Source organism: Oculina patagonica, chromosome 5, assembly GCF_052425735.1.
Source record: "Oculina patagonica isolate OP01 chromosome 5, crgOcupat, whole genome shotgun sequence".
Classification (NCBI taxonomy): domain Eukaryota; kingdom Metazoa; phylum Cnidaria; class Anthozoa; order Scleractinia; family Oculinidae; genus Oculina; species Oculina patagonica.
Window position 1 is genome coordinate 16959968 of NC_135762.1, and position 13864 is coordinate 16973831.

Below are 13864 nucleotides of genomic sequence, written 5' to 3' on the forward strand. Positions count from 1 at the left end.
CTTGTAAAATTCATTAAAATTAATATTCATGCAGGTGCAAACCAATCCCAGTACCATATTCAGATCACATGTACACAACTGTAAACCCCAATACAAATCAAACAATAGAATTAACTTTTGATACAAACTCCTGCTCAGCTAATTAGTATTCATTAACTTTTGATACAGATCTGTACTGATTCGCATAACAATACTTTGCATTCAATTTATTGTTTTCATTTCACAAGTAGAATAAAATATGAGCGGGAGATCAGTATGGCCGTTTACAATGGCTCGCCTATCGGCTCGCCGTTTACAATGGCCGTTTACAATGGCTCGCCTATCGGCTTACAATGGCTCGCCTATCGGCTCGCCATTGTAAACGCCCATACAGATCTCCCGCTCATATTTTATCTACTACATCAAGATTGAACAGGGAGTAAAAGAAGGAGAGCAAAGATGTCGAAATCAATGAGTACTGATCCCAATAATAAAACACAGTTCTTGCCTCCACTTTCAAAAAAACACCTTGTATATAACTTACATTCCAGAGTATATAACATAAATACAGTTTTACTAAATATATATCTACCTTGTCAAATGATCTCAAATCATATAGTTTCACCATTTCGGAGTCCACACCAGCGGCAAAAATAAGACCCTCAGGATCAAAAGCTGCCACAGGTCTCCCATTCACATGCATCAATCCCTTGATAAAACAATAAAAAAAAATCAATATTAATATTTTTAAGAAATTTAAAAGATAGCGGAGATTAGGAACATAGCACTTTGGGAACCAGACAGTCTTTACTTTCATAGTCTCGTGGTGCCTTTCTCCACCCAGGTTGTATAAATAGGTACCAGCGACAAATGCTGGGGGGTACCCTGCGATGGACTAACATCCCATTTAGGGGGGGAGTAGAAATATTCCTAGCTGCTTAATTAATAAGACTAAATTTAGATAAACATTTGCCAATAAAAAATAACACTGTTGGACCGTTATTTTACTTGTCACTTGAAAATGATGTCAGGATGACATCGAAACGTTGTGTATTTTTGTTGCTTGTTTTTATTGTCAAATGCTTAATTAACAACAAATTCGCTCTCATATTTACAAATAAAGACAACACAACACTGGCAGTAAATGGGACTATGGACACTGGGTGCTCCCTGGGATAGCAACAAGCGAGGGTGGTAGAAACACACCCTGAGAAGCGTAATTGGGTGGTTAGGGAACAGCACCCTGCAAACTAAGTGGGGTGGTTAGCGGACACAAACACCAAAGCACAAACTTGGGCGGTTAGCGGACACCCAGATAAAGTGAATGGCGACAGCAACCCTTGGGCGGTTCGCGGGCACACCCAGTGAATGAATGGGGTGGTTAGCGAACTCACCCAGAGAATGAAGCCCCCCGACCCAGCTAGGTAGCTAAAGATAAGGTGGGCTAAGGGATCCACCCAACCTGCCACGAGCGATGGCTGTGGAAGGTGTGCACCCAGGCCAGTAGTCCAAGTTTATTGTAAAGGGAGGGTAGGGATGGGAAAAAGCAAACTTACGAGTGACAGTAGATAGCGTGTCTTGCGTGCTAGTAGAACAAAGACTGATATATAAAAGCACATGCACGCACGCATTGTTCGCTTGAGACCTGATATGCTACGGATGGCCAAAACTGATAATGGAATCAACGATTGACATAAGCACTAAGTGCTGATAGTGATGCCCAATTAATGGAGCTGATAGCATCCACTGTTTATATAGCAAGTTCGCCGGAATGTTTGTAATGCAATACATCGATTAAAATAACTCTGTAGCCAAGGAATATTTACTGAATAATGCTATGCTCTTGTAGTTAACTGTACTTTACGAGTAAAGTGTACATTAATGCTGCGAAAACCGGGATAAGCTCCGGCAGTGCGGGCCACATGGCTCATGGCTTCCCCCCTTTTCCTCCCTGTGACAAGGATCATAGTTTGTCATTTGGTCCCCAAGAAAAAAAAATCCCTGACTTAAGTTATTTAATAAAACTTCTAACTATATGCTTAAAAATTTATATAATAAGTAATTAAAAGGAAGTGATGGATGTAATATGATACTGTTGTTTTTCTCGCAGATCGCTGTGATGCCTTTTAAATTTAATTAAATTAACGCCACGGATTCTACAGGAATTCTACCGCATTGAAAAGCACACCACGTTAGGCTTTAATACAAAATTTCTAAACACGTTCCTGTTATTTTAATTTTCGATAGCTTGAATTTCAGTTTGATATTGAGACGGCAAACGAGATACTTTTGTTTTTGTCAAAAACATGTAACATTACACTTTTGTTTTTGTCGAAAACGGTTGTAACATGATGATATGGTAACGTGATTTATTTTCTGCAAACAAGGCGACATTGATTATAACACAGATAGAGCGGCTTTCACTTGAGTGTCGAAAGTAAATTGCGTTTGCTTTGGTTTTGCATTACTACGCTTAGTGATTGGCTAAAAAATCTCGCGCCACTTTCTCAGCCAATCAGGAGTAAAACCAAAACCAATCGTGACTCGCTTGCGCACGTTTTCCCGCGCTTCGTGGCGGCTACATGTATTTGCTTCGAGTTTTGATTGGTTCACTGGGTTGTCTGTGTTCTTTGTGATTGGCTAAGAGTGATAACTTTGGTTTTGGTTTTACGACACTCAAATGAAAACTGCTCTATTATCAATTGATTATGAGATGCTAGATCATCTTTTCTAAGAAAACAGCGTTGCCATATCAAGAATTATTTCACATGAACCACTATGACGCCTTAGTGTTTAATTCAATTAATTTGTCGTTTTAACTTGGCGCCACGGAGTCTACACGAATCCTTCTGCAGAAGAAACACGCAATGTTCGTGATGTAGACTGATCTGCGCATGCGTTTAGCACAAAATATTTGTTTCAGAAAGAATTGTACCACAAGGAGAGCATAGTGCTTTCTGAAACAAATGGCCTGGCGCACGCTACTGGTGTACACGACCGTAACAGCACGATATTCGTGCTTCGGCGAATTGCACGGTTTGTGTGCATAAAAACAATTTAGGCACGGCTTGGGCATAGTTTAGGCACAGTTCATGCACAACTTACGCACGGTTCAGGCACGATTTAGGCACGGTTCAGGCACGATTTAGGCACGGTTCTGGCACGATTTAGGCACGGTTCAGGCACGGTTCTGGCACGATTTGGGAACACTGTAGGCACAGAGTTATATGCACATTTTACGCCAGATTTCAATGCATTATGAATGTACTACAATAACGAACTTAAAGATTTTCTCAGCGCATTTTAATTGATAAAATGTCGAAGACGATAGCGTTAAGGTGAATGCGTTTCGATTTTTCCTCTTTTTCACTGAATGAAAATTTTTCCTAACACCTTGGAACAGGTTGTGAAAGTGGCAAAAAAAATAAAGAATGTTTGTACGTGCTATCAGACTCACGATTGCTTCAATTCATGATCTTGCTAGCAAATATTTCATTGCGTGACAAGCAGCGTGTACTGAATATACAAGCCAATTAACAGGATAGGTTCTTGGTGATTTCCATTTTCCAGACCATTAAAACTTGATATCAGCTGATGGCTTTTTACCTCGTTAACAGCATTGAACTACCATCACAATTTCTGTTACATAATTGTACATTTAACTGGAAAACTTGTTTTACACAACAATGAAATCGTAGAACTGCATTTGCATGCTTGCTAGACAAGCCCTAGACGAAGTGTCTGTGTTGACAGACTTTGTTGACTTAACTTTAATGCAATTACAGACTGGCCAATCAGAAGCTTTGGTTCTCACGGTTGAAAGTATAATCCTTGAGAAGAAAAGTCCGGCTCCGGCTGGTGTGGTTCATTCTGTTGAAGCAGAGAGGAATATCGCCCTGTTTTCCTTTTGGTTCATGATTTATGCAAGCTTTTTAGTTGAGACTTTGAGACTTCTGATTGCAACAACATTTATTTCAATAGAACAAGTATAACTCATCAGTTTTTACAACATTTAAAAAAGATCAAGTATCGCTCGATATTTGCGCTTCAATTTGACTTCAGACGGATAAATCCTTCACTTAACGTATAACTTTTGGCTGCATAAAACAACCAGTTACAAAGAAAGTAATATTTCATCCTTTCGTAGTGAGCTTCCTTTTTTCCGTGAAGGATGGGCACATCTACCCGCAATTGCAAGTTGTAGATCTTTAGTAAATAAATAAACTATAAGGTAAGCAATTGATTTGTATCTTTTGACTTCTTTCTATGTAGTTTTCTAATCTGATCAATTTTCATTTTATTATAGAAATTTACTTTAAAGTTACACAATGTTAATACAAACCTTACCTTGTCTTGACAACTGAAGTTTGATTTCGGGCCAGAACTCTTGTTGAGAAATTTTCTCTTGCACGATTTAGGTTTTGGTACAGTTCAGGCACAGTCTAGGCACGATTCTGATACAGTTTAGGCACAGTTTATGCACGGTTTAAGCACGGTTTGGGCACACTTTAGGCACACTTTAGGCACAGTTTGGGCACAGTTTATGCACAGTTTAGGCACGGTTTTAGCACGGAAAAGAGGGTTTTTGTGGTTAGGAAACGATGGTCTAACATCGAAAATCTAGTATTATTTTGAAAAGGGATTGTATAATCTCGGCAAAGCTATGACTGACAAAAACCTACTTTTATGTCAATTAGAGATATCGTGTTTTTGAAACACAAAGATAAGTGGATAGAAAAAACAAGCGAGTTTTAGAATGCACGTTTCGGTGAAAACGAAGACATCATCTTGTGGGTCGCAAAAGTGATCAGGTGAAAAAAAGGTCCTCAGCTTTTTATAAGGTGAGCTTTTTTTTAAGATTCAGAATGTACATAGGTTAAAGATTCTCTCTAGGAAGTTTTATTACTGTATTCCTTATTAAAGTCGAGAAATCCTAAATGTGCCTATGTTAGACCGTAAATGTTACGCGCCATGTCAAAAAAAAGCCGTTTTCAACAGTGTTTTTTTAATTATTTTTCGTCCCGATACACTTTAAAAAGAAAATAAGTCTTCCAGAAGACATTTCTTTGATAGTTTAAAGTTGTGTTCAAATCTTAACAAAATCCCAATTTGGACAGCTTAACTACAGCATTTTAAAGTCAAATTTACAGCACTGATCACCAGTAGCGTGCGCCAGGCCAAATATATACCTTGAGTTCTTCAATTGTAAGTGTCGTAAATATACTCCCCGTTTTACCAAGGGCAAACGGTCAGGTTCTCTCCATCCCCTCCCCCCTTTACAGAAATAATTAATTAATTGATATTAATTAATTAATTGATGATTAAAAGTTTACACCGCGTTAGCCGTTTAGTGGCTTAGTGGTTTAGGGGTTTAGCAGACGCCAACCCACCAAACCATCACAATAGTGCATTCTGCACTAAAAACGGCTCCTTTAGGAGCCACCAACTCTAATAAAAGTCAATGACCAACAATATATCTCCCCGAAAATAAAAGTTTTAAACTCGATGGAATGATTGAGTCCCCGGCCTATCAAATTTTGTTTATGTTGTTTAAATTTTCTATTCAATTTACTGATTCCACTTGACCTCTTACTTTTATTTTAAAACTTCTTGAATGAAATTGGTCTAAATTAATGTCAGAGATAATGGCATCAAATAAATCGAGCCAAATCATCTTGGTTTTCAGAAATAGTGAGTGATCTAAACAATTATGCCTTTAAATACAGCGGCGCCGCTAAAAAAGAGGCAAAATTTGCATATGCCAGAAGTAGTTTGAAACCTATGAAAACACACAACCAATGTAAACATCGCCGCACGAAAGTATCAGATATATTTTTCTACGTTCACGTAACCGCAGAAAACAACTTTTAGGCAAACGTGACACAACGCATGTGTATCATATAATCCATGTTTACATTTAAATTGGCGGTGTATTAAGTTTTCGATTCTCAAGCGTGTGTTGCCAAAGGATGAGTTGCCTGCACGCTGACTTCGACTGAAACTTTTTCAAAGCCCGTCGTCTAGCGAAAAACGGCTTGCCCGCTTCTCTCGACTTCGTCTTTCACTATCGCGAATTTGTCGCTCATTTATCGACTAGTATCAAGTCTGGCTTCGGCGGTGTACAACACTCGAGAGTGCGGCCCGCTTGAGCAATTTTATTCTTGAGGAATCATTCAAGCGACAAGCTCATTATTTTTCTCGACTCGAGACTCGATCCTTGAGACTCGAGACTCGATCCTCGAGACTCGAAATTTTCGAGTTTCGAGGATCGAGTCTCGTGGCTCGAGGATCGAGTCTTGAGTCTCGAGGATCGAGGCTCGAGGGACTGTCAACTTACATTTGAGCGGTACTGTATGCATGAAGACACATGTGTAATCTTCATAAGAAACTTTGGCATGGGAATTTCTGCTACTTTTCAGTGTAAGTAGTCATATTTTTTTCTAAAGCAACTACAACAGTACCTGACAATTCGGAGATCTCAAGTCCCATAACCTTAAAGTCCTGTCCAATGAACCTGATACAAAAGTGTCATCCATAGGTGACATGTGAAGAGTCAGCACTCTATAAGAAAAAACAAAATGCATATATATAAAATAATCATACATTGTTAGGGTCCTTTTCCATATATTTTACTATTACTGGGGCAAAGAATATTCACTTTATGTACTATCTGTACATAAATCATATAGTATCATAATTATACTATATAAATCATAGTAGGTTTCACTTTATGTACTATATGCTGGACACAGGAAAATGTACACTGCTTACCCATGGAACTGATAAATTTAAGTGTACATGTTTTTCTATGTACATGTAAGGTCACACATGGTCTTACATGAAGTGGACAGTTACTGCTAGATTTACTGCTATGCACTTAAACTGTTTTACAGTCAACTAAAAATTAACTTTACACACACCATATCAAATGTTCCTGATCTCCTGACTTTTTTTGGGAGACTCAACTAGTCTGGATATTTGTAATTTGACTGAATAAAAATTAATGGGAATGAAAACATCTAAATTCATTTCCTCACCTTTTTGTATGACCAGTAAAATATCTGAGATATTTGTTGTCATGAAGAGAGAGATAACGAACCGTGTCTGTTACAAAGAGATGAAAGCTGCTTTAGGTTCCAAATAAATTATGGTTTAAAACAGGTTTCCTCAAAATGAGATTTAATAAATTATATTGAAGCTATAATAAAGAAGTATAACCTACCATATTTACTCGAATAAGCGCCGCCCCCAAAAAAGCACCGCTCTTGAATATGCGCTGCACTTGGGACAAAAAAGTAAACTAGCCCCCCCCCCCCCCCACCCAAATAAGTGCCACAGTTTGATGCGGCGCTCATTCATGGAATTCTGTGTAACTAAAGACAGCACTACAAAGCAACTTGAAAACAAACTTGGACATTTCTTTCCATCAAAAGCAGCCCAAAGTGATTGTTTACTGACCGCCCATTAGTATTACTATCCAACATTCTTACAATAAGTAGTTCTGTAAATGTTGTGAAGGCCGCGAACTTTGTCAGGGCAGCTAGCGCCACTTCTCTCTTCAGCAAGAGACGACAATCAAAAGACGCTATTTTCAATTACTGTTGGTAAAAGTTTTCCGGTGTCCAAATTTTTAATAAGCGCCACCCTCAAATTAGCCTGAATTTCAGACATCCCTCTATGCTCGCCTCCTCGCCAGAAGAGACGTCTGAACACATTTGGCTCTAATGCCGTCCGGTGACGTCACTACCCGAAAACCGGGTAGTGATTGTGATTGGTTGATTTAAAAATATTTTGCATAATTATGTGAAATTATGACTGAATTTTACCGCGCGAGGATTGTAATTTGAAAACGTTTGCAAAGAGTTTCGAAAGAGTTCACCTTCCCAGAAATGAATTTATTCGTCATTTACCTTGAGTTTATTACTTTATTAGTTTACCTACGGATGAAGAATAGTAATGGAAACCGGTAGGTTTTAAGTTGGCGGCATTCGTCGCTCCGACATGCAGTGTTTTGCCAAATTTATACGTAAGCTTATTCTTTTGTTGTCAACAAAGCCGCTCGACGCTTATGTCCTGCAGCCTCGATGAGCCAGTGATTTCTGAACTCAGTGCCCACGGTCAAGAAGGATATTTTTGTATTGAATTCCGTTTCTTGATGCCTATGTAACCGTCTAAATTGATTCATTTAAGTACTCACAAGTGTGTTGTATTTGTCCGCTGCATATTATATTTTGATCGCTAGATAAAGCAAATCAGTTCAGATTAAATCGGTTCCGTAAAAGAATATAGCCTGTAGTCGATTAAAATCTCATTCATTTGTCTCAAGTCTTCAATAGTTTACTATTCAAACAATTTGTTACCCTGTAATCCTTTATTGAAGCGATTTTTCTTTCACAATTTCATGGCCTCGACAGAAACTTTTCCGCATGAATTAAAACCAAAGTGTAGTGACGTCACCGGACGGCATTAGAGCCAAATGTGTTCAGACGTCTCTTCTGGCGAGGAGGCGAGCACAGAGGGATGTCTGAAATTCAGGCTACCCTCAAATAAGTGCCGCACTCAAAAAAGCGCCGCACTTAAGGCGTGGAAAATTCGAGTATAAATGGTATACTTCATTTTATTACATTTACCTCGTTATTCCTGTATTTTAATGCTTTGTTGTAAACTGAAGGTAATCATAAATTATCTTGTTTTCTAATACACTGGACTTGACACTATCACCTTAGGGCAAACTGAAAACAAGTATTTTTTCCTCCTACATTTTACGGCTTACCATCAATCTTTGTCGAAGTGTGAATCACTGTGTTTGTTGCATGTGTGTACTGGATTTGAGCGACCCCATATTTCTTGCTGTAAAGAGTTCTTTTTGGTCTGCAAAACGACGAGTTAGAAAGATCAGCAACATCATTTTCGATAAATCGGATATCTCTATTGATAAATCTAGAAGCCAAACAGCAAAGCTAAACTTTCACTTTGAAACTATAAGCTTTAAAACTAGTATAAAGCTAGTACAGTAAGATTTAGCGTCTAGAACTAAGTAAGCTTTGCCTATTCAACTCTTACTTTCCCTCGAGGCAATCATAAATTACAATCGAATCATCGTCACTGCTTGTAATAAGAGTCTCTCCGTTTGGTGAAAAGTCTATATGATTAATCCGATCACTATTTTCTCGAAAAACTTTCGCCACTCGAAAGCTTCGAATAGTATTGTCCACTAGTTTCATGCTGTCAGAGAAAAAACGCCGCCATTTGCAAAGTGGATTAGTCCCAGTCTCTTTTCGTGATTACATGAAGAACATGACGACTGATCCCACGAGGCATCACACGTGATGAAATTTGAGTCTGACAGGTCCATTTCCTTGCTCGTGGAGGTTTTGTTCAAGGTAAGGTCTTCGTTCCTTTGAGTAACAATATGTGGCTGTGGAATTATTTTGCATATTTGCAAGACTGCCAGATAGGTGAGTAGATATTTGTTTGACAAGGTAAAGCATAGTGTTGATTGTTGTCATTGTATTGTTCGCTCGGATGGTTTGCATTCCATCACACCGAACGGACTCGCTGTGGTCCGATCTTCTGCAGCAAAGACTAGTTTCCCTGTTCGATTTAGGCTCCATTTACCTCGTTTTAACTGATATTTCTTTTATCTATTACTTAAAGCAAAAGTATTTTATAGCTTTGTTCACTGAAGTTCAAGGTATCCGGAGGTTTAGCCCCCAAGCACATTGGCCCTCAGCAGATTAGCCCCCAACTCAAGACGATTAGCCCTCAACCCGAAGACGATTAGCCCTCAACCCGAAGACGATTAGCCCTCAAATAAACATATCAAATCTAGAAGCAAAAAACTAGAAGCCAAACTCAATTCCTTTGCTTCAGTTCAATGTTCTTGACCTATAATGGTCGTGTTTTGCTTTATTTTATGCATTTGAACATTTGGCGGGAAAATGCAGTGCAGTTGAATATCCTTCTGTGCTTCAAGTTCGTTTGGTTACTTTTTGCTGTGTTTATTTTCAATACCTATTTATAAAGCCGCTGTTTCTGCCAGATTATTTTCGAATACTGTTGTGGAATTTAGCTGTAATTCATGGTTGTATAAATTTGTTAAAATGTGGCAAGTTTGAGGCGTCCAGTGCTAGAAATATTTTTCTTACTTAAAAGGACATGTGTCCTTCCAAACTTCTATTTTGAACGGACATATTAGAAAATTCGTCGGACATCAATTCGCATTTTGAGGCCCTATGCGCCAACTTGGCGCCAGGGGACAGGTGAAGTGAAGAATTCGCATTTTAAATCAAACACATTAAATTTTCTGAGACACAGGCTACGTTTACACGGACACGGTTTCATTTGTAACCGCATCGAAAGCGATGCGGTTACGCCTTTCGTTTACACGGCACCGATCGAGACCACTACTGTAACCGGGTCGTTTTGAAAACGCTGTCAAAAGTGGAGCGTTTTCAAAACGATACGGTTTCGTTGTCGTGTAAACGGTCAAAAACGGCGAAACCGCATCAATTTGAAAACGGCCATGTATTTTGGCACGAACTGGCTGGCTTGCGAAGGGTAAACATGGTGAAACAAGCATAGAGAGCAGCGCTTGCTTATACAATCACATTCGAAAACAGTCGGAAAATCGTTAAATAGGCTCCGTGTAAACACTTCGAAACCGTGTCGTTTTCGATGCGGTTTCGAGGTCATGAAACCGTGTCGATTGATAACCGTGTCCCTGTAAACGTAGCCACAGTCACGAAAGTTTGAGAAGTATTTAACTGGAGAGTTCCAGTGGCGTGCTTGGTGGTTTTCTTTGCACACTGTTACTGCCTTTTCATGTTCTCGGACCTTTCTCATTGTGGCCTAACACCTCTTTTATGATCTTTGACTTGGCTTCAGTAACTTTGCTGGCTGTAGTCACTGGATTTGGCGGCCAAGCCTGCCGATCTTGCAACCAATTAGGTCCATCTTCAAGTCCACACTCATTGATCTTGTGATCCTTGATTTTCTTCACGTGTTTTGCCACGAACTGTCAGTACTCGCCGATACCCAGAATGCAATGGAGAGCAATGGAGCTGTCAAGCCAGCAATGGACTGTTATCTATTGAGTAAGCTGTCATGTTTTGTACAACCAACTTGAGGCTTGGATTGGTCAATCGCTGTTAAGCCAGCCGTGCTTTTGCAGCCACCAGCCACAGGCCTCCTTATAGATGAACTTTCCGTGTAGCGTTGTGGAAGAAACTAGACCAAGGGGATCATAACTGCAAGCTCACTTCCCCAGAATTTCACTCTTGGTCGGCTCCACTCTCTCTTGAGGAAAAGTAATAGCCAGGGTGTTAACGACCTTATCCTATTTGAGGCCAAGGAGTATACTTCCTTCTCCAGAAACATTGGCACTTGATATGTAATGCAATACACAACAATAGCTCTACAAGTCCTTAGGGGTCGCCCCACTGTTCACATACTGCAGAACGGGAAGACAGCTGGATGCATTGGCTTGAGTTAAACTTTGCCGTAATGATGTTGAGCCACACTAAAATGATAAAAACAAAAAAATTAAGATACAAAAGTCAAGAAATATACATACACAATAAAAGATTTATTACTTAATAGAGTGAATTCGTGTAACCCGTTTTTTATATTCAAATGCGCCGTGTAATATTTTAATGAGCTGTACAGGAAAACAGAAAATTGCGGACAAATCGTAAGTATTTGCATGTGGAAGTCAGGTTAAAATTCAAGCATTTACCAATATGTAAAAACCAAAACGGATAACGGGGCTTAAAATTATCATGCCTTGAATTGTCTTGCGATTTTAAACATTTTATATTCAACATCGCGTAAAGAAAAACAAATTAAACTTGACTGTAACACAATTCTGCGCGAGCAATCCAATGGGGAGCTTTAGCAAATCACGATGACAAACAACTTTTGTTTAGCAAACAAAAGGTTTAATGAGCAGGAAAATAGCTGTGCACGTGTTCTATTGCTCTGGCAAATTTCTTTCCCATCTTCTGAAAAACATCAATGTTAAATGACTAAATCCTGCGTGATTTGAACCAGACCGCTAAATTTTCGATTTAGGTTGAACATGTTCTTGAACTGCTTAAAGAAAGACACGTCCTGTTTATACTAATTTCTGTATAACTATTAAAGTGATTTCTTTGAGGTTTTCTGACCACTCGTGTATTGTTTTATTGTACACAAACATTAGAATATTATACGACTCATTAACATAAAAAAAACGGGTTACACGAATTCACTCTAATTATTAAAAATTACTAACTAAAAAATGAAACGCCTTCAGTTGATAATTTAGATTTTAAAATACCATAAGAGTATGTTTACTGAACCAACTTTTAACTGTTTACTGAATCCACTACATACCGGTAGGTTGGAAAGAAATTCCATTGCCCAAATGGTCTGTACATAATGGCGAACAAGAGGTGGGATGAGGTTCAGTGCAGTCATCAAGGACGTTATTAAGGTGGCTCGATAGTTTGGAAATGGTCATTTTTCTGGTAAGCAAGGCCGATTTTACTCCTTTGCTTCATCTGACAGTCAATTTATGGGGAGCCATTTGTGCCAAAAATACAAATCGTTCGTGTTAAACTTCAATCGTTAGTGCTAAACATTGATCGCTAGTGTTGTTACACCAATCGCCACTGTTAGACACTAGTCGAAAGCACTACAAATCGATCATCTGGGGTTAAACATACAAATCGTTAGTGTTAAACTTCAATCATTAGTGCTAAACTTTGATCGCTAGTGTAAGACACCAATCGAAAGCGCTAAACATCAATCTTTTAGAGTAAACTTAAATCGCTAGTGTTACTACAACAATCGCTAATGTTGGCACCAATCGATAGCCCTAAACATTGATTGTTTGTGTAAAGCGCCAATTAATGGCGTTTTAAACATAAATCATTAGTGTCACCACAGTGTTGCTACAATCGTTGGCGCTAAAAATCAATCGCTAGCGCCACAGTATCGAATATTTATCGATTGCAAAAGAACAGCCTCGTTCCCAGCCTCCTCTCCCAAGAAGGTTGAGAAGGCCCTGGAATAGTACACGCCATCTTTGTTTGATCGATCTGTTTGATCTGTGATCGTTATGCGAAGAAATGTCCGAGGAACTCCATTCTTTCCTGGAAGTAGTCGATTCTATTTTTCATCAATGTGCTGCACATGAGGGAATTCAGGATGCTGGGTTTGTTTTGCGTGTGGTTAACAGCCTTCAAAACTGCATTACTGTTCTACAGCACATAATTTCTGACGAAAGAATCACTGGCAGAAGACACTTAGAGGATTTACTCCTTTTAATCTGTTGTATATTACAGCAGTGGGAGCATAAACTATTCAACTTAGAAGTTTCGAGTCTGCCACAGCCAACGTCTGATGCCCTGACACGTGAGTTTCAGCGAACTGGTGAAAAAGGAAGACCATTTATACCCTTAAATCCTGATCAAGTAGAGTTCTTAATTTCAGTTGGTCGTAGTATGGAGGAAATTGCTCAAACTTTGCTTATCAGTAGAAGAACTCTGTATAGAAGATGCGTGCAGTTTCAGATATGTACAAAGAGAGAAAGATACTCTCAATTAGCAGACAGTGATCTAGACGACATAGTGCGCCACTTGAATTTAGAGTATTCAACCAGCGGATTAAGAATGCTCTCAGGACATCTACTTAGATTGGGTGTGAGGGTTCCAAGAAGAAGATTAAGGGAATCATTGCTGCGTGTCGATCCAATACACAGTTTTGTAAGACGACTCCACACTATCCAGCGACGTACTTACAGTGTACCAAATGCAAATTCACTGTGGCACATTGATGGATTACACTGCTTCATACGGTGGAGAATGGTAATTCATGGAGGGATCGATGGTTACACGCGCCT

The 13864-nt window shown here is 39.1% G+C and overlaps 2 protein-coding genes across 11 annotated transcripts in view; both read right to left on the reverse strand.

Annotated features, from left to right (window-relative positions):
- LOC144653017 (uncharacterized) overlaps nt 1-13864 on the reverse strand; it is a 73726-nt gene that overhangs the window by 8892 nt on the left and 50970 nt on the right. The gene's annotated exons all lie outside the window — the stretch shown is intronic.
- On the reverse strand, nt 383-9633 carry LOC144654078 (WD repeat-containing protein 82-like). The gene is made up of 5 exons (XM_078514186.1): nt 9043-9633; nt 8753-8850; nt 7017-7083; nt 6441-6540; nt 383-688 (listed from the first exon to the last, which is right to left on the reverse strand). Exons 1-5 carry the CDS (start codon nt 9201-9203, stop codon nt 383-385), a joined length of 732 nt encoding a protein of 243 aa, XP_078370312.1. The 5' UTR covers nt 9204-9633.